The sequence below is a fragment of the Diceros bicornis genome, chromosome 4, assembly GCF_020826845.1.
Source record: "Diceros bicornis minor isolate mBicDic1 chromosome 4, mDicBic1.mat.cur, whole genome shotgun sequence".
NCBI lineage: Eukaryota > Metazoa > Chordata > Mammalia > Perissodactyla > Rhinocerotidae > Diceros > Diceros bicornis.
In genome coordinates this window covers 27,784,014-27,808,725 of record NC_080743.1, presented here as the reverse complement: position 1 = coordinate 27,808,725, position 24,712 = coordinate 27,784,014, and the positions used below count along the sequence as shown (strand labels likewise).

General features: G+C 33.8%; 1 protein-coding gene across 1 annotated transcript in view; it reads left to right on the top strand.

Annotated features, from left to right (window-relative positions):
* The window catches only part of HFM1 (helicase for meiosis 1), a 101,108-nt gene that overhangs the window by 23,688 nt on the left and 52,708 nt on the right, over nucleotides 1-24,712 (top strand). Inside the window, exons 6-19 of the mRNA XM_058538500.1 lie at nucleotides 3,003-3,073; nucleotides 3,540-3,672; nucleotides 4,340-4,491; nucleotides 5,059-5,136; nucleotides 5,357-5,515; nucleotides 8,931-9,131; nucleotides 9,215-9,303; nucleotides 14,972-15,015; nucleotides 15,123-15,224; nucleotides 15,899-16,044; nucleotides 16,953-17,047; nucleotides 17,710-17,843; nucleotides 18,650-18,697; nucleotides 21,497-21,577. Coding sequence (XP_058394483.1) covers nucleotides 3,003-3,073; nucleotides 3,540-3,672; nucleotides 4,340-4,491; nucleotides 5,059-5,136; nucleotides 5,357-5,515; nucleotides 8,931-9,131; nucleotides 9,215-9,303; nucleotides 14,972-15,015; nucleotides 15,123-15,224; nucleotides 15,899-16,044; nucleotides 16,953-17,047; nucleotides 17,710-17,843; nucleotides 18,650-18,697; nucleotides 21,497-21,577 — 1,533 coding nt within the window. The remainder of the gene's footprint in view (nucleotides 1-3,002; nucleotides 3,074-3,539; nucleotides 3,673-4,339; nucleotides 4,492-5,058; nucleotides 5,137-5,356; nucleotides 5,516-8,930; nucleotides 9,132-9,214; nucleotides 9,304-14,971; nucleotides 15,016-15,122; nucleotides 15,225-15,898; nucleotides 16,045-16,952; nucleotides 17,048-17,709; nucleotides 17,844-18,649; nucleotides 18,698-21,496; nucleotides 21,578-24,712) is intronic.

Below are 24,712 nucleotides of genomic sequence, written 5' to 3'. Positions count from 1 at the left end.
ATAGTTTTCTATATGGGTACAGAATGGTTGTAATTGTATCAGTTGTTTACCCTTGTGATCATGTGGCTGACTGGGAGCTACAGTTCACTGCCGCTGCCCAGTGTTATGAGAGAGTACCGTATCACGTATAGCTATCCTGGAAAAAGATCAAAATTCAAAATTCGAAGTTCAGTTTCTACAGAATGCATATTGCTCTTACACCATTGTAAAGTCAAAAAATTGTAAGTCAAACCATCATAAGTCGGGGCCATCTGTATTTTGTTGAGGATTTTTGCATGTGTTCATTAGGGATGTTGGCCTATAATCTTCTTTTTTTGGAGTGTCCTTATCTGGCTTTGGTATCAGTGCAATGCTGGCCTCGTGAAATGAGTTTGGAAGTGTTACTTCCTCTTCTATTTTTTGAAAGAGTTTGAGAATGATTGGTGTTAACTGGTCTTTAAATGTTTGGTAGAATTCATCAATGAAGCCATCTGGTCCTGGACTTTGTTGGAAAGTTTTTGATTACTGATTCAATCTCCTTACTAGTAATTGATCTGTTCACATTTTCTATTTCTTCATGATTCAGTCTTGGTGGGTTCTTTGTTTCTAGAAATTTTCCATTTCTTCTAGGTTATCTACTTTTTTGGCATATAATTGTTTATGGTAGCCTCTTATGATACTTAGTATTTCTGTGTTATCAGTTGTATTTTCTCCTCTTTCATTTCTGATTTTATTTGAGTCTTCTCTCTTTTTTTCTTAGTCTAGCTAAAGGTTTGTCAATTTTGTTTGTCTTTTCAAAAAACCAGCTCTTAGTTTCATGAATCTTTTCTATTGTTTTTCTGGTCTCTATTTTGTTTATTTCTGCTCTGATCTTTGTTACTTCCTTCCTCCTGCTGGCTTTGGGCTTATTTTGTTCTTCCTTTTCTAGTTCCTCGGGGTGTAAAGTTAGATTATTTATTTGTAATCTTTCCTTTTTCTTCATGTAGGCATTTATTGTTATAAACTTCTCTCTTAGAACTGCTTTTCTTGCATTCTATGTGTTTTGGTATATTGTGTTTCCATTTCCATTTGTCTCAAGATTTGTTTTTGATTTCCCTTTTGATTTTTTCTTTGACCCAGTGGTTGTTCAGGAGCATGTTTTTTTTTTTTTTTTTAAAGATTTTATTTATTTATTTTTTCCCCCCCAAAGCCCCAGTAGATAGCTGCATGTCATAGCCGCACACCCTTCCAGCTGCTGTACGTGGGACACGGCCCCAGCATGGCTGGAGAAGCAGTGCGCGGTGCGCGCCCGGGATCCGAACCCGGGCCGCCAGCAGCGGAGCGTGCACCTAACCGCTAAGCCACGGGGCCGGCCCAGGAGCATGTTGTTTAATCTCCACATATTTGTGATTTTTCCAGGTTTCTTCTTGTAATTGATTTCTAGTTTCATGCCATTGTATTTGGAAAAGATGCTTGATATGATTTCAGTCTTCTTAAATTTATTAAGACTTGTTTTGTGGCCTAACATATGATCTATCCTGGAGAATGTTCCATGTGCACTTGAGAAGAAAGTGTATTCTGCTGCTGTTGGATGGAATGTTCTGTATATGTCTGTTAGATCTATCTGGTCTAATGTGTAGTTTAAGTCCAGTGTTTCCTCACTGATGTTCTTTCTGGGATACCTATCCTGTATGTTGGTCTGCTTGGTGTTCTCCAATAAGTTCCTTAAGCCATCTTTACTCCTTTTCATTTTATTCCTCTGATTGCTTTAATTCTGCTGCCCTGCCTTTGAGTTCACTGATCCTTTTTTTCACTTGAGCTGTCTGCTGTTGAACCCCTCTACTGAGTTTTTCAGTTCAGTTATTGTATTCATCAGCTCTGTGATTTCTGTTGGGTACTTTTTTATATTTTCTGACTTTGTTAAATTCTCACTTTGTTCATGCATTGCTCTCCTGGCCTCGGTGAGCATCTTTATGCGTTATTTTGAACTCTCTATCAGGTAAATCACTTATCCCTGTTACATTAAGCTTGGTTTCTTGGGATTTATCTTGTTCTTTTGTTTGGAACATATTACCTTGTTTCTTTGGTTTCCTTGACTCTTTGTGTTGGTTTTTGCACATTAGATAAAACATGCACCTCCCCAGTCTTGAGAGACTGGTCACATGTAGGAGATGAACCTTGTCAATCAACCAGGCCTGAGCTCCTAGTTGCCTCTCAAACCTTTGTGATTGTCCAAGCCACTTTATGATTATTCTTAGTGGCTTCCAATAGTTGAGGGTGTGCCAAGATCCATCAGTGTCCCAAAGAGGAGGGTTGCAATCAGCACCTAGATGCAGGCTGATTAGAAGCCAGAACTGTTGGCAGCAGCTGAGAAAGTATGCAGTTAAATCCCTTCCAGGGAGAAACTGGAGATGGGCATTTTTGCCTGCTCCCTCTGTACTGAGCCTGGATGTATACCTGTTGGAGTGGTGGGGTGTTCCTGTGCCCATTTAAAAACTGCTTCTTTGTTTGCTGTACTCCTGTGGGACTCATGAATGCAAGCCCTGTTGGCTTACAGAGCTGGGTGTTTTGGGGCTCGTCCCTAGAGTGGGAGCCTTAAAAATTGGGGCACCAGATTTGTGGTCCAAATCCTTTGCTCCTCAAGGAGAAGCTGAAAGTTGAGGGTTCCTTTCCAGTTGTATGGTGCTGTGCCAGGAGTGGGCGAGAGTTGTCTCAGCCTTTGCTACCTATTTAGATGTGGGTATTTTCTCATTCGCCTGGTGTGTAGGAGTCACTCAGCTAGTTTGAGGATTTCTCCCAGAAGGAATTGCTCTGTTTGTAGCTATATATTCAGTGGATCTGTGGGAGGAGGGAAGTTCAGGAGCCTCCTATGTTGCCATCTTGGTCCCTCCCTCTAAATCTGTTAATTCCTTTCTTATGATGCCAAAATAACAAGTATTAAGAGCTCATGATATTGTCAAAGTCAATGTTAAACTTCATTTTTAAATTATAAGTAACAAATTTTTAAAATTCTGAATTATTTGACTCCTTAATACTCTTCTAAGCGGCAAAATTTAGAAGTATTTTCAAAGAATTCCCATATTTCAACTATATACAGTCCAAAGCCTTTGATGATGTAAGTATTTTATTATAATTGCTTACTTATCTACCTTTTCTTACTAGATCGTGTGCTCTTTTAGGGCAGGAACGAGATCACATTCATCTTTATGTCCCCAGCACCACACTCAGTGAATGGTACATTATAGAAGCCCAAAAAGTGTTTGTTAAATGCATGCATATGATTTTCTTAGGTGGGTTGGTTTGTATTTATTAGATTTATAAAAACTTCCCTGAAAGCTAAAGAAGTGATTTTCTTCTAGGTCTAGCATATTACTTTGACAAGTAAAACAAGAGAAATTATTAATAGTGTTATTTTTTGAGGGTGGTGGATCTAGAGCAAGGTTACAATTTTAATAAGTTTAGAGGTAAAAAGGTTTGAACTATTATTCCATAGAGTATTCCTAAGGCATATTTTCTAACAAATTGAGAATGTGAATGAAAAATTCTATATATTCCATGACTGCTTAAATTTTATTTTTTAGCTTCTTTACACAGATAGGAATTTTGTGATTTGTGCTCCAACTGGTTCTGGGAAAACCGTGGTATTTGAACTAGCTATAACAAGATTGTTAATGGAAGTACCATTGCCATGGTCAAACATTAAAATTGTTTACAGTAAGTATTTATATATTGTAATAGTGATAACTAAATATAATAATGAAAAACCATTGAGGCAAAAGTAAGAAATAAATTCAACTTCCAGCCATAGATATTATTATTTGGTTTTCCATACTTTTTAAAAAAGACATATCACATTTGGTCTTATCTTCCACATTAAATTCAAAACACATTTTCCCGGAGTTATAAATAAAAAGTAATATTTAAATTGAGAATTTGACCTTTACATATTTATTTTTAAAATGACAGGCAAGTGAACAAATAAAATCAAACATTTTGTAATTCTAGAAATTTCCATAGGACCCTCTACTTTCCTTTGTTAGGTATATATTTTTTAAAAAATTTTCATCAAAGAAATTGATGCATATGGTTAAAAAAGCAATTATCACAAAAGGATTTATAATGAAAAGTAATGATCTCCTGCCCTACCTCTCTTCACTCTTGGTTACAATTCCCTGAGCAATCACTTCTTCTTCTATTTTTAGTTCTGTTCGGTGATTACCTTTATACCTCTAAATAATGTGCTCATATTGTTAACTTTTAATTTATAAACATTAGGCAGCACCTAGATGTGTATTTTTATCCCAACTTTATTAACCAACATTTGTGAAAATAATTTTAAAATTGCACTAACACTCAAAATAAATGTCTTATGTTGTTACAGTGGCACCAATAAAAGCCTTGTGTAGTCAGCGTTTTGATGACTGGAAAGAAAAATTTGGACCAATAGGATTGAATTGTAAAGAACTCACTGGAGATACAGTAATGGATGACCTATTTGAGATTCAGCATGCCCATATTATTATGACAACTCCAGTAGGTGTTATTTATACCTTATTATTTCCCTGGTTTATTAGAAAATATCTATTTTTCTTCACCAAGAAAAAGGTTAAAAGAAAATACAAAGTAGAAGAATATATTTACAATGTAAAAAAAAACAAATAAAAAGTACTACTATTCAGAGTATATAAGGAATACTTACAAATCAGTAAGTAAAAGACAAACAACCAAATGGGAAAAATAGGCAAAAGATATGAATAGGTGGTTTGTTATTGTAGATAATTTGTAATCATACTTATTGCTTGTATTCTTTTATCCAAGTTTAGGACCTTGGTAGAGCTTAAAAAGGCAATTAAACTATAATTTTGACTATTTTTGGTTAAACTTAAAAATAAATAGGGGTTCAGGTTTTAAACATTTGTAAGAGTGTCAAAATCCTTTAAAATTTTTTTAATCTTTAAGTCTTTTTTGGGATACGTTTTAAGATGTCAACTAAAATATTGCCTATCATTTGTAACATGTCATGTTAAAAATTTTATTGATATATTAATAATCTTTATTATAATTCCTTATCATGTTAAACCACTTGCATTTCTTGTCTAGGAAAAATGGGATAGCATGACTAGGAAGTGGAGAGACAACTCTTTGGTCCAACTGGTTCGACTCTTTCTTGTTGATGAGGTAGTGAACACATTATTCACTTTTAGAGATAAACATAAAAAGATAATTAGAACAGAGAGAAAGAAACAATACATTTTTGACCAAACTGTATGTTTGTTTTATCCCTTTAAGTGGAAAATGCTTGTTTTCTTAAGGAAGAGTTAATATTATTGTATATTTTAATTGATTAGATAGATTTTTATTTTTATAGCTAATGATTCTTTCTTGATTTCTTTCTTAGGTACATGTTGTAAAAGATGAAAATCGTGGACCAACTCTTGAAGTTGTAGTCAGTAGAATGAAAACCGTACAGTCTTTATCTCATACCTTAAAAAATACTGGCACTATTATTCCAATGAGATTTGTAGCTGTATCTGCAACAATTCCAAATGCTGAGGATGTAAGTTAGAATTTCAGTCTATCAGATTTTTTATGACTAGTGAAATATTCAGTCTTTTTAATCCTAGAGGAAAGTGAATGTTTTTTTTCTGTAAATCACCTAACCAATTTAATAGGAAAATATGTTATAGAAATTTATGGTTAGATGTCATAGGTATGGCAGTATTAACACCATACCATTTGGTTGATGGGAGGGCTGGCCCAGTGGCGTAGTGATATAAGTTCACGCACTCTGCTTTAGTGGCCCAGGGTTTACAGGTTCAGATCCCCGGCACAGACCTGCTTACCAGTTATCAAGCCATGCTGTGGCAGGCGTCCCACATGGAAAGTAGAGGAAGAAGGGCACAGATGTTAGTCCAGGGCTGATCTTCCTCAGCAAAAAGAGGAGGATTTGCAACAGATGTTGGCTCAGGGCTAATCACCAAAAAAAAAAAAAAAAAAAAAAAATTGGTTGATCGGGTTTAATAAAACTTTTTTTTGGTAATATTTATTTATTTATTTTTTACTCCCAAAGCCCCAGTAGATAGTTATATGTCATAGCTCCACGTCCTTCTAGTTGCTGTATGTGGGACGCGGCCTCAGCATGGCCGGAGAAGCAGTGCGTCGGTGCGCGCCCAGGGATCCCAACCTGGGCCACCAGCAGCGGAGCGCACACACTTAACCGCTAAGCCACGGGCCGGCCCAATAAAACATTTTTGTTGCAAGTTTGTTGTTTACTAGTATCTAAAAGTCTTAGTTTCATGGGTTCCAGACACCTCATAATAACTTGACTAATAATATGTTATGGTGGTTGTAACCAGCTGACTCTAGTTGTATAGCAAAGTATGTGGAGAATAAAAATAATTAGTTACATGATTACCACTCACCTCTCTCAATTCTATGTTCCTGGCATTGTGGTAAGCACTAATGATAGATGCAAAAGTGAAAACCTGTAGACCCTGCCTTTGAGGAAGATCTCTTGGTTAATGAGGTACACAGATGTGTAAAGAAATAATTGTATGCAGCATTATACTTTATATAATGAATGCATGTCCTAATTTTTTTCTTAATTTTTTTTGACAAACTTGAAAAATAATAGTACAATCTCACTCTGCTTTCTCACTCCTATTTACTTCTTAGCCTAGTATAATATGACTTTTTCCCCCTACTACTTCTTAGAAATTATTTTCACAAATAGCTGCTATATTGTCTAATCCAATGGAAAATTCTGCCTTTATCTTTAATTTGGCACAATTAATCATTTTTTTGTTATTCATATTCAAGAATAATAGAGAAAATTTTAAAGTGTATATAAACAACAAAAACCCAGTGTTTGTCCTTCCAGATTTTATGACTTGCATGTGACCTACAAACGTTTCCATGCATTAAATATTCTTCTTTAATACAGTTTTTGTGGTTTTATTGTAATTTATTTATCTAATACCTTAATGATGGGAGATTATTTCCACTTTTTGCTATTGTAAATAGTGCTGAAATTAATATCTCTCTGAAAACATCACGATTATTTCCTTAGGATGGACTTCTAGAGTAGAATAACTGAGTCAAAGTATATAAAACTCTCAGGACACAGTGCTTTCAATAAATGTTATATTCATTTATACTTCTACCATCAGCCGTTTCTCTGTATTCTAACACTGGATAGTATAATAATGAAATTATTATTGTTATTATTACTTTTAAATAGTTATCAAATTTCTTGTTTAAAATGGTACCTTATTTTAAAAGTTTGTACTGCTTTGGTTTCTACTAAAGTAAATATTTTTAATATATTTATCAACTACTTCAAGTTATTTTTTTGCAACTTGCCAGGACATGTCCTTTACCCTTTTTTAACATTGGGATAGTAAACTTTTCTTATTGATTTGTAAGTAATTATTAAATATCAATGCCCTGTATTTCTTGAAACTCTCGTCCTCTTTGTGATAGTCACTACTTTTGTAAATGCTGTTTCTCTGTCTCTTTCTACAAGTCCTCTTCCTCACTTTTCCCCTAAATTAAGGTCATCCGTGGCCTTCTGCTCCTCTCAAATTGTAAATTCCTGTGTGATCTCATCCCTACCCACAATAGCCTTGACAGTGTTTTAATATTTCCTTCCTGTGCAACTAGAAACTTATTAATCCATCTTCCTGTCAAAGCAATGGTCAGTTTCATAGCAGAGCATGAAGGCTGATTACTAACCAGGCTATGGAAAGATAAGGATTACTCATCACAGCTCCAGAAATTAACTAGTGACTCTAGCATTGAGTCTGAAATGTGCTTTTGGCACTGCCATCTCTCACGTGTTTATTTGTTTTTTGTTTAAGAATTGTCAACCCTTGCCCATCTAAGCCAACCATTACTTTGCTAGTATTTAGGACAACACAAAAGAAGTGTCAGCCATATCTAGGCATAGTTCTGAAAAATGGCAAAGAAGTTACAATGATAGTGAGAAATACAATTTCTCTGCCAAAATCAGTTTTAATTTTACTTTGGACTCTTAAAAAGGAAAATAAAACAAAATAATAATAATTAATTGGCACTTTACCATGGTGAAAAGTGGGTATAATCTTGAAATACTGCTATTGATAATATTTACCAATATATTAATAGAATAGTGTCAATGTAATATGTAATATTGAAAAAGATTACAGTAGTCTCCTCTTTTCCATGGTTTCACTTTACGTGGTTTCATTTACCTGGAATCAACCACAATTTGAAGATATTAAATGGAAAATTCCAGAAATAAACAATTCATAAATTTTAAATTGTGTGTCTGAGTGGCTTCTGAGTGGCATGATGAAATCTCACACTATCTCGCTCCATCCTTCCTGGGATGTGAATCATCCCTTTGTTCAGTATATCCACACTGAATGTGCTGCTCGCCCATTAGTCACTTAGTAGCCATCTCCAGTTATCAGTTCAACTGTGGCAGTATCACAGTCCTTGTGTTCAAGTAACCCTTATTTTACTTAATAATGGCCCCAAAGCACAAAAGTAGTGATGCTGGCAATTCGGTTAGGCCAAAGAAAAGCCGTAAAGTGCTTCCTTTAAGTGAAAATGTGAAAATTCTCCACTTAATAAGGAAGGAAAAAAAATGTATTCAGAGGTTGCTAAGATCTATGGTAACTTTTTATAGTATATTGTTATAATTGTTCTATTTTATTATTAGTTATTGTTGGTAATCTCTTACTGCGCCTAATTTATAAGTTAAACTTTATGATAGGTATGTATCTATAGGAAAAAAACATAGTAAATATAGGGTTTGGTACTATCTGTGGTTTCAGGCATCCACATATCCCCCTCATATAAGGGGAGACGACTATACTTGATTAAATATTTTTATACCTTGACTTTCAAGTGGTCTATAATTGAGTTATTTTTAGCCATAAAACCTTAGTAGAAAAAACTTTTAATGTATATGTTTGTGTTATTTAAAGATTGCAGAATGGCTTTCAGATGGTGAAAGACCTGCTGTATGTCTGAAAATGGATGAGAGACATAGACCGGTGAAACTTCGGAAAGTGGTCCTTGGATTTCCCTGCACCAGTAACCAAACTGAATTTAAGTTTGATTTAACCCTCAACTACAAAATCGCCAGTGTTATACAAACGTACTCTGATCAGAAACCCACACTTGTGGTATGGATTGTTGGTTGCTTATTTTTTAGTGTAATGTTCAGTTTTTAATTTGGTTAATACAAAAATTATTCATTCGTTTTCAGTTTTGTGCAACAAGGAAAGGTGTGCAACAGGCTGCTTCTGTTCTTGTGAAAGATGCGAAATTTATTATGACTGTGGAACAGAAACAGAGGTACAATTTTTCATTTTTTCTTGAAGGTAGAAAACTTTTAGGGATCATGTAGATAAGATGAGAAAACTGGGTTTGTTCCTTAACCTTTTTAAGTTACTTGACCTCTCCAAGCCTCAGTTTCCACATCTGCACAATAAGGATAATAGTAATTTGGAGGATTAAGTGAGATAATGAATCTTTTTGGGGTTTTTTTGCTGAGGAAGATTCGCCCTGAGCTAACATCCATTGCCAATCCTCCTCTTTTTTCTCTTGAGGAACATTAGCCTTGACCTAACATCTGTGCCAATATTCCTCTGTTTTTTTGTATGTGGGACACTGCCACAGCATGGCCTGTGAGTGGAGTAGGTCTGTGCCCGGGATCCGAACCCGAGAACCTGGGAAGTAGAGTGTGCAGAACTTTAACCACTCAGATATGGGGCCAGGCCAGGCCTGAGATAATGAATCTTAATGCAGCTATGATCCTGTCTTCATTTAATAGCCATATTTCTTTAAAGATTATTCATATTGCTGTCTTCATTTTTTTTTTGCACTTTCAATCCAGCATCTGTTGTAGTCTTTAACTAAAGCTAATCTTGCTAGTTGACCCCTTAGGAGCCTCTAACACACTTGACCACTCCTACCTTATTTAAAAACTCTGGACTCTGTGCTTCCATCATCATCCCCTATCAGGTTTCTTCCTACTTTGCTGGCTGCTCATTTTCAGTCCCCTCTTCACTTCTTCTACCCAACTCTTAAATGTTAACATTCTAGGGGTTCTATCCAAAGTTCATTCTTTCTAACTCCACATTCCTAGGTATTTGTATCTATCACATGAATTCGAAGAATATATGTACATATATATTTATATATATCTGTGAATTCCTAAATTTCTACCTCCAACCCAGACCTCCATTCTGAGCTCCAGGTCTATAGTCCATCTGCCTAACTGACATCTCCAAGTGTATATCTATGTGCATCTCAAACTCAATTTGTCTGAAATAGAACCTTGGTTCTTTCTCTCAAACAAGCTCCTCCTTCAGTGTTCCCCATCTTAATTATACATCATCTCCCTAGTTCCTCATGACAGAAACTTGTCATTGACATCTCTCTCACCTTCCTCCACGTAGGCAATCAATTACCAAGTCCTGTTTATTTTTACTTCTCAATATATCTCAAATATATCATTTTGTCTCCATCAGCACTGCCACCTCTCTAGTTGAAGTCACTATTAATCTCTTGCCTTTTATCTCATGACCACACACGCTCTTATCCCACTTTAATCTATTATCTACATAGCAGAGTGATTGTTTAAAATTGCACATCTAAATGTGTCAGTTTCCTGCCTAAAACCCTTTAATAGTTTCTCTTTTTAAAAAAATTATTTTATTGAGGTCACATTGGTTTCTAACCCTCTAATAGTTTCCTGCTGTCATTAGGATAAAATCCTAAATCCTTAATATGGTCTGCAATAACCTGTATAATGTGATGTCTAGCTAATTCTCCTGACTCATCATGACCATACTCCACCTTTACTCACTATAGTCAAGCCATATTGGCCTCTCTGTTCTGAGAATACACCAAACTGTCACCATCGATACAGGGCTTTCCTGCATCATGTTTTCTTTGCCTGGAATGGTTTTTACCTAACTGTTATTCATCCTTTAAATCTCACCTTTAATATCAATTTGTTAGGAAGTTTTTCATGGTCCTCAGTTTCCCCTTATTTACTTTTATAGGCTTCCTGTACTTTTATTTCATAGCGCTGATTATAATTGTAATAAATACTCTTTTGTTTAATTATTTTAATGTCTATTCTATTGATTAGATTGTAAACTTCTTGAGGAGAGGAAGACTCATGGTCATGTTATTTACCACTCAGTCTTAGCAGGTCTCAGCAAAGTGCCAGCACATGGTTACCACTTAATGAATATTAGCTTATTGTTATTATTATTATTTTTTGTGTGTGAGGAAGATCAGCCCTGTGCAAATATCTGCCAATCCTCTTCTTTTTTTGCTGAGGAAGACTGGCCCTGGGCTAACATCCGTGCCCATCCTCCTCCACTTTATATGGGACGCCACCACAGCGTGGCTTGCCAAGCCGTGCGTTGGTGTGTGCCCGGGATCCGAACCGGCGAACCCCGGGCCGCTGCAGCCAAGCGCGCTCACTCAACCGCTTGTGCCACCGGGCCGGCCCCCAGCTTATTGTTATTGATTAATAACAACTTTTGGGAATCAATAAATGCGTTTAGTGGTAGACCTCAGACTAAAATTGGGTTGAATAATTACATGTGGATATGAGCAGATACTGATTTTTTTGACACGTTTTGTATGGGAGGCAAATACTTTTCTCTGCTTTGGATCAGGTCAGCTTTCTAATTACCTGTCTATCCTGTGGCTACCAGCTCTGGTCACTTTGTCAACCAAAGATGTGGACCATACCTAGAAGATACCACTTTAGTTTTCTGACATTCTTTGGCTTTCTACCCACTAAAAAGATGGCTCTCTGGCTATTTAGTTCATGAAGAAATTACCTATGTAGCCACCTATCTACACTCTGTATACCATTTTCATAATTTTACTTCCACTTCAAGGATTTAACTTGATCCCCATAGTTACTGCTATATGAAAAAAATCTCTAGAGTGTGAAACATATAGACTAGTGCTTTTATTACAGACATCAACAAAGCATGATTAAGCAATAAGATACAGTAGACAGCCAGAGAGAGTGAGAGAAATCAAAAAAGAGCTTACAGCCAAAAAGCAGATGAGGTCTGAAATGTAAACAGAAAAAGAGAAAGTGAAATTAATGCTAACAAGATAACAATAGCATAAATTTCTTTTTACCCCCCTCTTTGTTTTATACTCCAGAGAATATTTATTATATATCACGGTCTGTCTTTTACTAGGAACAGTAAATGGTTGAATAGAATCTTATTTGTATGTTCTGCTTTTGCTTCATTCCCTGAGAAAAGCATAAGTGAAAGGGAATGGAATGCCATTTTGATTTGGTATAGTCTGGGGAAAGAGACTGCTGCTTATGTCAGTTTCCTTTTAACCAGTCACATTCTAGTGACTGCTACAAGACTTCTTTTTGCCCATCAAGCCCCAGATTCTGTTACTAAGGTTTCTAAACCTAAGATGCCCAACTTATTTGTACTCTCGTCTCTTTAACTTTTTATTCAGTAATTTTCCTGTTGTTGTCATGCATTTAAATAACAAAATATTTCTAGATTTTGAAGTTTCTTAATTAACTTCAGGACATTAATTGGTGTATTCTCATAGTGAGAATGTTTCCTGAGCCATTGGTTATAATCAAGAAGAGTCCTTGGCTATTTATGGCCAGTGATCAAGCATATTGAGAGAATGTATGCATCCATTAGGTCATTTTGCTGGCAAAAACCTTTTCTATAATCAAATTATGATTGACAGTTTTCATACTAGCTGCACTTGGTTTTATAACATTCTTGATTATTAATTTTCTAAATGTTTTTTAACAAAGATGGAGTTTCAAAAACAGATTGACCAGCTCGTTATAAAACTAGTAATAGAGTAAAGGTAAAACTGGAATTTAAAAAAGTGTAGGTATAGAGTAAAGAGGCTGTAAGTAGCTATGAGTAATTTGGAGCCTTCTACTTGTTGGGTGAATAAACTAGTTGATCAAGTTGGGCCATGTGACTTGTCGTCAGAAACAGGTGTGGCTGTTAAGTAATGAGACGTATTTTCTTGCTCATAAACTAACTCCAAATGAAATTTTTTAAAACTTATGGAATTCTTAGTGCAATGATGGCATCATTCATATAGAGTAATTATATAGCCTTCTGAGAGAATACTTAATAATCAGCATTTTTGAGCTGAACTAATCTATATGAGTAAGGAATTGAAATAGATAACATATAAGCACTTTTAAAACTAATATCCATTCCATCCTCTCCCTTTTCCCCTGTTCTCTGCTGCACACAAATTAGCTAATTTTGTTTCAGATAATCATTTTTTTACGCAGAAGAATGTATCATAATTCTTTTCTCATTTCCTGCTCTTTAACTAGTTATTCAAGGAAAATTTCTCTCTCCTTCAGTTCTCTTCTTTCTTCATTGTTTGTCCCTCTTCTTTTCTTTCTTTGTCCCTCTTTTTTATTCCTGTTTTTTCAGGAATAAAATGCTGGTATTAGAAACAGCATGAAGTTAGAGACCCAGATTTGAATTGCAGTGCTGCCACTTTTACTAGCTGTGTACCATTCGACGCGTTACTTTACTTCTCTCATCTTCAATCTTAAAATCAGGGTTGGATACATGAAAATCAACTATCTGTCTCACCATATTATTGTAAGAATTAGACAAGGCAACATTTCTAAGACACCTAACAGTGCATAGCACAGTTTGTGCTTAACACTAACATGTCCTTTCCTCTTGCCTTCATTACATTATAAATCCTTAAAAAAAATTGTGAATGTTATATTAAATAATGCCTGGTAGTGTCATATCTGCAACAAGGAAATGGAAAAACACAAATTTGGAGGTTCTTAGGCATAATTAAGAACCAACCCTACAACCTACAAAATCTTCCAAGTTACCCAGAATTCCTTTTCAAATTGTCAAGAAGCTCTTTTAACTTCCTCTTCTCTTTTAACTTAACCTAGTTTTCTTTAAGTATCGTATCTCAGAACACAATAAACAATTTTTCTTATTTCCATCTTTTCTTGGTTTACTTACTAGTGATATAGTAGAGATTTAAAGATTGTTATTCCCTGCAAATATTTTTCAGGCAAATTATGGGAGTACGTTTATATTCTGACCGATGAACATAAACATTTATAATGTTTTTTTCCTGTGGAAAGTGAGTTTTCCAAATTTCTGATTTAAAAGTGAGCTTCAATGTTACAGCTAATAAATAAGGGACTTCTTTTTTCTTTTTTGAAAGTTTGTACTCTTTTACCAACTTCTCCCTGTTTTCCCCCAGCCTCAGCCCCTTGCAACCACTTTTCTACTCTGTTTCTGTGAGTTAGACCTTTAAAAACCACTTGTTCTTTATCCATTCCTCTCTCGATGGACACTTAGGTTGTTTCCATACTTTGGCTATTGTGTATAATGCTTCAATAAACATGAGAGTACTGATATCTCTTTGAGATACTGATTTTGTTTCCTTTGGATATAAACCAGAAGTGCAATTTCTGGGTCATGTGGTATTTCTATTTTTAATTTTTCGAGGAACCTCCATACTGTTTTCCATAGTGGCTGTACCAGTTTATGTTCCCACCAACAGTGGACAAGGACTCCCTTTTCTCTGCATCCTTGCCAGCACTTGTTACCTCTTGTCTTTTTGATAATAGCCATTTTAACAGGTGTGAGGTGCTATCTCATTGTGGTTTTGATTTGCATTTCTGTGATGATTAGCGATGTTGAACACTTTTCCATGTACTATTGGCCATTTGGATATCTTTTTTGGAAAAATATCTATTAAGGTCCTTTGCCCATTTTTTTAATTGGGTTATTTGTTTTTGTGCTGAGTTGTAAAATTAGGGACTTCTGAGTATGAAAGTTAGATATTCTCTACTTCTTAAAGATGGTTTTCAAATATTGATATTGTGAAAATATTTCATATCTGTAAGCTTCAAAATAATTAATAAACAATTTAAGAGTTTTTTTATGTTAATGGGAATAACTCTCAATAATCTTATGATATTTTTAAATAGGTTACAGAAGTGTGCACGTTCCATAAGAGATTCAAAACTGAGAGGTAGGTTTAGAGATAATTTTTGATTAGCATTTTCAGCTATAGATAAAAGGAGTCAATTATTGATGAAATATTAACAGTACATAACAGATGATGTATTTCTATCGTAGATATCTTAATACATGGTGTTGCTTATCATCATGCTGGTATGGAGCTGTCAGATAGAAAAGTAGTTGAAGGAGCTTTTGCTGTTGGAGATCTACCAGTTCTTTGTAAGTAAAACATTCTTGTGAATATTATAAGATATTTTAGAAAATTATTATTATTATTATTTATTTTTTTTGGTGAGGAAGATCAGCCCTGAGCTAACATCCGATGCTGATCCTCCTCTTTTTTGCCAAGGAACACTGGCCCTGAGCTAACATCCCTGCCCATCTTCCTCTACTTTTTTATATGGGACGCGGGCACAGCATGGCATGATGCGGTGCATCAGTGCGCACCCGGGATCCAAACCCGCGAACCCCGGGCTGCCGAAGCGGAGTGTGCGCACTTAACTGCTTGCACCACCCGGCAGGCCCGGAAAGTTATTTTTAAGAAGAAAAAAGGGAGAAAGCTCAAGTATTCTGACTGACTTTTACTTTTCTTCCAAGAATCTAAAATTATGTAACTACATGTGCATATGTATACATGCTACAGTAAACTCTATGGCAGTTTTAGTTCTTTTCATGTTACTGAACATAGTGCAATTTGAAAGGTAAGAATTTGATAGTTTTTTGGCTTTAAGATGTATTATTTTACATTGTAATGTTCTTTTCTTTTTTTCCCTAAATTCCCTATATATGATGTTTTTTATTACATTTATAAGAATATATCTTTTATAAGGAAATGTCTATATGAAGCAATAAAGTTATATGACTTGAAAGTAATATTCCTTAATCTGATGCAGTTACTACTAGTACTTTAGCTATGGGAGTAAATTTGCCTGCTCACCTAGTAGTTATAAAATCTACAATGCATTATGCTGGAGGAATGTTTGAAGAGTACAGTGAAACAGATATTCTACAGATGATTGGTAGAGCTGGTCGACCTCAAGTAAGTGACAGTATTTTACTTTTTGTAACTTATTTTAAAAACAAGGTAAAAAGCAAAAAAATATTTTTCTATATTTTTTGTTAAACACAAGATTAACATTTCATATTTAGATTAGGTTTAGAAATAAATATAACTGAGAAAATCAACTTTAATGGAGGAATAGAAATAAAACAAGCCTTGCTAAAGGAGACATACTCCTCCTCACTCTAAGCTCCCATTGGTTGATGAATGGTTGGGTTTATGAATGTGTATGCTGTTAAAGGTTTTTTTGGTTTTGAGTTTTTCTTTGATTTTTATTCTGTATGGGGGTGCCACTGACAATTTTGGATGGGACAGTTTTTCACTGTGTAGGACTGTCATGCATTGCACAATATGTAGCATCCCTGGATCCTAGCACAAAATGCCAATAAGTGGTCCTCAGGTATTGTGACAATTAAAAATCAGCCCATACACATTATAGAACGTGCCCTACTCTGACAAATGCTTGGATAAAGAAGTCATTCATACAGGTGCTAAGGGAACATTTAGGAAGAATATCTTTTCAAAGAATGTCAAAATATTGTGTTATACGAATCCATAATTTTTATAGGATAAATTAGATTATATGTAAACTACACCAAATCTTGCAACTTTTATCCAGTTACCTAAGTTTGTTTTGATTTTACCACTGCCAAAATTATGTTATATTGAAACCAAAGTAATATTTTTACATTTATACTCTTGGAAGGATTTTAAATTAAATTTTCAGTTAACATTCAAATTCAGAAGCATTTCTAAGGCCTTTTGACCTGTTGTTTAAGACAGAGGACTGTTTAATGTAAAATGAAAGTCTTGAGTTATTGAAGAGAATTGGTATCAACATGTGCTCTTCTTTGCTAAATTTCTCTGTGTGTGTGTTTTTTTTCCAGTTTGACACTACAGCTACTGCAGTTATTATGACTCGGTTAAGTACAAAAGAGAAGTATCTTCAGATGTTAGCTTGTAGTGACACTGTAGAAAGCAGGTAATACAGAAAATATTCCAAAAAGATAGTGTTAATGTAGCCTATATTTTTCCTTTTAGTATATTAAGAGGAAATTTGGTTAGGGGATTTTCTAAGGCCATTTTCTTAAAACTTTTCCATAATCTAATTAGAAAGTTTGTGTCCTTTCAAGAAACTTAGTAGTTAAAAAAAAAAAGACTACATAATATTTTTGTTCAGCAGTGTTTCTTAAAATGTGGTAGCATGTATCCTTGTTATAAAAGGCCAAATTAGTAATGAGGAAAAATACAATTTTCACATTTCTTTACATCTTTAAAATTTGTTTAATAATAGAGAGGTAGGCAATCTGAAACCCTTTAGTAAAGTATTTGGTTATAATACTCTTGGAGAAAATAGGATATAATTCACTCCCCACCCTTTTTTAAAGCGATAATGTCTTCTAGAGTCAAGGTAGTAGAGAGAAATCTGTAATCTTTTTAAAAACTGTACTGACTTTGTAAGGGTTTCTCTTATATTTTTGAAAATTAAGTTATTTTTCATGAATTATTAAAGTAGCAATGAGTATATTTTTCATTTATATTCAATTATATTATTGAATTATTCAAAATATTATTGAGGTTTAAACAAGTAAGAGTTATGGCATTGAAATACGTATTACTAATGCAAAATTTTTTTTCCATTAGTTTGCACAGACATCTTATTGAGCATTTAAATGCAGAAATAGTATTGCATACCATCACAGATGTGAATATTGCTTTGGAATGGATACGATCATCCTTGCTTTATATTAGAGCCTTGAAAAATCCATCTCATTATGGTTTGTTACTTTGATTTGGAAAAGTAGTAATTCTTTTCAAGCCATTTGGGCCTTCATTTATACTAATAGGTCACAGTGTAGATTACAGAAACTAATAGATAACAGAAACAAAAGTAACAATTTTCACAAATACATTTAGAGGCAAGAGTAGACAAATGTGAGAAATCTTTATTTTACTTTTAGTTTTTCAGTAAGGTTTGAAATCAGCACTATTAAAAATATACCTTTTAGGAAAAAGTTTTAACTCAAAAATAACAAAAATGCCTAAAATTATTTAAAATAAGTTAAAGTAAAAAAAATCTTGAATTTTGTCTGAACTGGTGTTCAAATCAAAGTATATAGTACTACTATTGCTGCTGGAATTGTTATCTTGCTTCTAAAGCCAGTATACATCTGGTTATGTTGCCTCTAGAGGCTTCTTTCATGTGCTGGGGATTATAAAATAAAAATACTTGGGATTGCTGAAAATCAGATTATAACCTCACTTGTTGCAATACTATTTGAACCTGTTGCAGACAGGTTCAAAACTTTCAGATCTCCAAGGGAACAAAAGAATTCATATAGTATTCCTGGTCACTGTTATACAATAAAATAATAAAAAGACAGCCAAGTGATATTGAAAGGATTTCGCAACAGTAGTTATTTTCTATAGACGTCTAAGCCTTGTTTTAACTCATTAAGCTCTTTTTCTGTTTAAAATTTAATTAGACTACTCTTTTCTAATTAACTAGGGTATAAACTGAGCTTATAAGATGAATTAAGTCCAATTCTATTTTATTTTTTATAAATTTTAATAATTTATGCAGGTTTTGCATCTGGATTGAACAAAGATGGAATTGAAGCAAAATTACAAGGTTAGATATATTTCCTTCTAAAAAATTATATTCTATAAATTTAATGAAAAAGGTCAGTTATTGTGAAAGTAAGAATACTCTTGTAAGTTATTTTTTAGAAAGTAACCTTTTTGCAGAAAAAACACAGAACTATTTCTTTTTCACATGTAAATAAAGGTTGGCACATGTATTTTTTTTCTGAATTAATTTATTTATTAATTCTATCAGAATATCTTCCTTTGTATAATATGTTAACTTGGTTTATTTGTTTTTATTTTTAAAATGACCTGGTCTTTGAAAATGTTGTCTGTAGATCACAACTCATTATTTTTCTTTTCTAGTTTAATTTTATTTGAAAATATAAGCCTAAGTTGATTATGGGCTTCTTATCCTAGTCTATGCTAATGATGTATTCCTGTCAAACTACAGCTTTATTTTTCAGTTAACACTCAGTGTTTCATTACCTATCTTTTAAAATATCAAAAGATTTTGAGCATTTATTAGAATTAGAAATTGCTACCTCTTCATTTTATTGACAGTCTCTTCCAGTAAAAGAAAAAATGTTAGATCTGCTAAAAATATTTAGCCAATTTTAATTTATTCTCTACTTGGATATACACATATGGCAAATAAAAATGCAGAGATAAGGGTGAAGCAGTAAAATTGTCTTGATTAAAGAATAAATATATTGTTGAAACATGGTGATAAGCAATACCATATATTCATAATGCTGCTGTTGAGAAACAGACCTGTAAAATAGTTGCATTATCCTTTATTTATTGACCAATTTTGTAATAGAGTTTTTAAAGCATATATTTTGATCATAATGATCAAATACACACAAGAAATCAGACAGTCTAAGAGATATCTTGCTATATTCTGATAACAGTAATGATTTAATTTTTGTTAAATTAGCAAGATCACAGTTCATATTTGCCTTATCTTCAGTCATTATAGAATAGCTAAGTTTTGCCTATAAAGATTAGCCAAATTTATTATATAACTGAACGTAATGTTTTGGTGTCCTTGGAGGTCTGCCTCAAATCTCTTAGGAAAGGTCCTTAGCATAAAATATGCTGTTTCCTAAATTTGGCTGTACTTTCTTGTTCGATATCCTCCAGTAGCTACCCCATCACTCTTAGAATAAAATGCAAACTTTCACCAGAGCCCACAAAGTCCTGCCTTACTTGGTACCTCCCTGCCTGTTTCTCTGACTTCATCTCTTGTCCTTTTCCCCTCTTTTATTCCACTCTCTCCAGACTGGCCCTCTTGCTATTCCTTAAACACACCAAGCTTGTTCCCACTTCAGGTCCTTGTGCTCTTTGTTCTTTATTCTTGGAACACTTCTCGCATATTTTACATGGCCTGCACCTTCATTTCATGCAGATCTTTGTTCCAATATCAACTCCTCAGAGAGGCCTTTCTGGGCTACCTTATTTAAACCCACCTTTACAGAGAGGAAGGCAAAATGATTTCCATATTGTTATTGCTGTTTTCTTGTTCTTGGAAAAGGTGATGTGTTTATGTTGAAAATTAGGATGACTCTATCCTTACTTTATATCAGAAATTATATGTTTTATATCAGAAATATACATAAGCTTTAGTTAAAAACTTAAAAAACTCTATCATTCTTTAGGTTCTTTCTCAGCTTTATTTTTCTTCATAGGACCTTTCAATACCTGAAACTATATGATTTACTATTTATTTGTGTATTGATTGCTTTTTTCGGTAAAATATAAGTTGTATAGAGGAGGAACCTTGTCTTGCTCACTAATGTAAACCTAAAGCTTAGAATAGTGCTCAGCATATAGTAAGCATTCTTCTTTGACTGATTAACTTACTGAATGTTAACTTAATAATGGGTAATTAGGAAAATTAGCAAAGACTTCAAAAGCCTTACTTAACCAAACACTTAAAAATGTCAAGCTGCCTAAGCAATGTTGCTTAAACTAAAGTATTTCCCAAAAAACCTTGCCTTTTAAGGGCTATTTTTTTGTGAGTGGCTACTCTATTTGAGATTGAACAGGTTGTGGTATTCTCAATCTTTGAACTATCTCCAATCTCCTGGGCTTTATAGCATGGAACAGAGAGAGCACTGTAAGCAGCAGGCTACAGTTGCTCTGATCCGCATCAATCAGTGAGAGTGAACCTGCGTTACTTCTTATTCAGAGGGTCCTTCCAGGTAGCAATAATGGCATATTCAGAGATGCTGAAGTAAAAGCTAGAAGCATCAGCCAAAATAGTCATCAGTGGTTGCCTCAAGAGAGTGGCAAACTGGAAGAGGGGAAAGACTGGTGTTTTTTGGCACAATCTCTGTAGAACTATTTGATTCTTTATACTTTGTGTATATATATCTTTGATAAAAGTTAAAAAAAAAAAGAAAAGAAAACCACTGTCATATTGAAAATCAGGTAGCAAAGCGGTTACTTAAACCAGGAGCAAGTTACTTAGCCTCTCTATTCTTTAGTTTCCTAACTTGTATGTGAAATAATATTAATACCTACCTTATTGTGTTATTTTGAGGATTAAATGAGGTAATACAAATATAGCATTTTAAAAGCTCCAGATTGTAAATGTTATTTTATCACTTACCGAGTATTATTTTTGTTATTTGTATTATTGTTATTATTAGAAAATCTTTTTAGCATATTAATTGGTTCTTTGATTTAAATGAGTTTTTTCTTACCACTGAAGTAGGGACTACAGTTCTTCTCGCAACAATTATGTACACAAACGCAATCAGCATATTTAATAATAAATACTATTTTGTGCTTCTTCCTTATTTACTAAAATAAAAATGTGTTTTCTATAATTGAACAGAATTATGTTTGAAGAATCTGAATGATTTATCATCTCTGGACTTGATAAAGATGGATGAAGATGTTAATTTCAAACCAACTGGTAATTTTTCCATCATTGTTACCAAGTTTAACAGTTGCTTACTTCAGGCTAAGTAAAAAAATTTGTTCTGCTAAAATTTAGATAATGGTAAAATTAAATTGTGGTATCAGTTCTCAATAGGGTATCATCGTTATTAGCAAGACAAATTTATACAAGAGTCTTATTTGTAAAATTAGGGAGCTTCTTTTTGACAGGCACAGAATTTGTCTTTACCAACTTTGGTGACTTTTAGCAGAAGATTGAAATGCTCAAATCTCTGGGTTGCTTCAAACCTGTTATAACTCTTGTAGGTATTCTTTTGCCAGTTCTTAATTATTCAAATATTGATTATCTAGATGGGTACTTAGGCTCCTTTTCTCTCTTTCTCTCTCCTTCCCTCTTTCCCTCCCTCCTACTCTTCATCTCTCCTTCCCTCTCTTTTTCATTCTATTTAGAGTATAATAGAAGAGAGAATGTTTTGTAGTTTTTAGCACTCATGATTAGAAGTTTCTTGGGGTAAAATATTGATTGACTTCATTATTCCAGATTAATGCTTTTAAAAAAAGGTACTTTACTGAATAAAAGTTGGGAAATATAGAGGAGTTTTTTAAAAAGTCAGCATTTGACTATCCGTTAACATTTGGCATGTATTCTTCCATTATTTACAAACATACAACCATACTATAGAAATGTATGATTTTTGTATCATGTTTTTATTGTATTTAATATAAGGTTAAGTTTTTAAGACAATTTACTGCTCTGATTCTCAGCCCTAGATTTATAACATTTTTTCCTTTCCCATGGTCCTTTTTCTGATAAACCTAATTTTGTTTGTGAGAGTTTATTTTCTGTGTATTCTAGGATGTCTCAGTAGAGGGGCGTGAGAATCACTAATGTAACTTCTTCATCTGTTCTTTAGAGACTTTCATTGTCAAGAATCTTATTCCCACTATCATTCCTTCCCTGTGGAACTTCTTGAATTCACTGATACCATTCCTTCTGCCTTTAACCATAACTGATAAGTGTTCTATATGACATTTTTTCTCTTTCTCCATCATCAGTGAATACTCCCTAATTAATTTTCCTCTTCTTAATATTCTTTTGGTTCTCCTTCTGCTTCTTTGATTAATCTCTCTTTGCTGACCTTTTTTACTTTACTATGGGTTTCTTAAAGTTGCAGACTTTGGACATTTATTCCCAGTTTATGATCATTTCTTTGAAAACATAATTTACATTCACAGCTTCAGCTATAGTCATTATGTAAATGATTTCAAAATTGTAGTTTTAATCCTGGTTTCTCACCTTCACTACAAAATTTGATTCTCAATTTTCTATTGGAAATCTTTACTTACATATATGACATGAAACTTGACACCCAGAAGTGTATAACAGTTAATTTGACCTGGAATAATGTGAAATGGAATGAACATAAAATTTGGGTTTCAAATACTTGGATTTCAGTCCCAGCTCTACCACTTGCCAACTGTGACTTTATGCTCACTGAGCCTTAGTTTATTTGTCTGCAAAACAGGGATATATTACATGTCCTACTTACCTTATTGGGTTGTGATGATCAAGTGAGATAATGAATGTAAAAACATTTTACTGTAAACATGAGTTGTTTCTCTTTTGTCCAAGGTTAGGAAAATATTTCTCTACTTGCCTGTTATTCTCAATAGCATAACCATTTTGCCAAGCCTAAGATTATAAAATATTTGATATCTTTCGTTTCTGTTTCGTTCTTCAGTCATTCCATGTCCAGACACCAAAAAGACAATCCAATCTTAGAGCCAAAAATATTCCTTATCACATACTAGGGTAATGTTTCTTAGAGTGCAGTTGGGTTGACTACTTGCTGTCAAAATCAAACTGAGGATGCTGTGATGTTAAAAACGAATTTAATGAACCCTACTCCAGACCTACAAACCTCAACTTTTAAAAGTAAAACCTAGGAGTTTATATTTTAAGCCTGTTCCCCAGATGCTTCTTTTGTACATTAAAATTGAGAACCACTGCTTTGGGATTGATATTTCAATAAATAGTATAGTGAAAATCAATTTAGATCTTCATTCCACACACCAGCTTATCCCAATGAATGTTCTGAGGGAGGAAAAGTTTCCAGAGTAAAATAGTATACAGTAAAACTGCATTCTCTGTCTTTTCTAGGAGACTCATGGAGTTCAATAGCATATTAAATGTGCTGAGAAGAAAGGCAGTAAAAAAGAGCCTAAATTTACTGATCCTTTCTAAATTTGTTAACCTAGGATTTTTACATTCTCATTTGCCCACAGAAACCTTTTTAAAGGAACATTCATTAATACTGCAAAGAACACTAATGTTATAGAACATGGTTTGGGAAACATTGTTATATATCAAAATTGAATACTAAATAGATTTAATGAAGGTGTTTTAAAAATGGAAGATAAATGGAGGTATTTTAAAAATGGAAGAAAATAGAGCTTATTATCTAATCTCTGACTGGGAAAGGGCTTTCTAGGCAACTTGAAAATTCCTACAGCATTTCTTTATTTTTTTAAATTTACATAGAGAAAAATTAACTTTTTTTTTTTGGTTTATGCGTTACTAAATGATCCATGGATCAAAGAGGAAATTTCAGGGAAAATTAGAAAACATTTTGAACTGACATTTGTAATTTGTGCCTTCTCTCATTTTTCCTAATCAGTCTTTATAGAGTTTTATCAATTTTTTAGTCTTTTCAAAGAAACAACTTTTGGCTTTGCTAATCCTTTCTGTGGTACATTTGTTTCTATGTAATTAATTTCTAGTCTTACCTTCCTTCTGCTTTCTTTAGTTTTATTTTGCTGTTCTTTTCCTAACTTGTTAAGATTGGTACTTAGCTCTTAATGTTCGGCTTCTAATACAATCTGATCTCTTACAACATATATTTCAGTAACATGAATTGGTTCTTATGCAAATGGTAAAACTGAGACTCATGTCTATGAATGAAAAATTTGCACTGATGATATACCGTTTTCCCCAGCACCTCATGTAATAGCAGCTCTATTAGTCAGAGTTCTCCAGAGAAACAGAACCAACAGGATGTGTGTGTGTATGTATGTGTGTATATATATCTATATATAAATAATATAAATATGTCATATATAAAGAGAGAGAGAGACAGACAGACAGACAGAC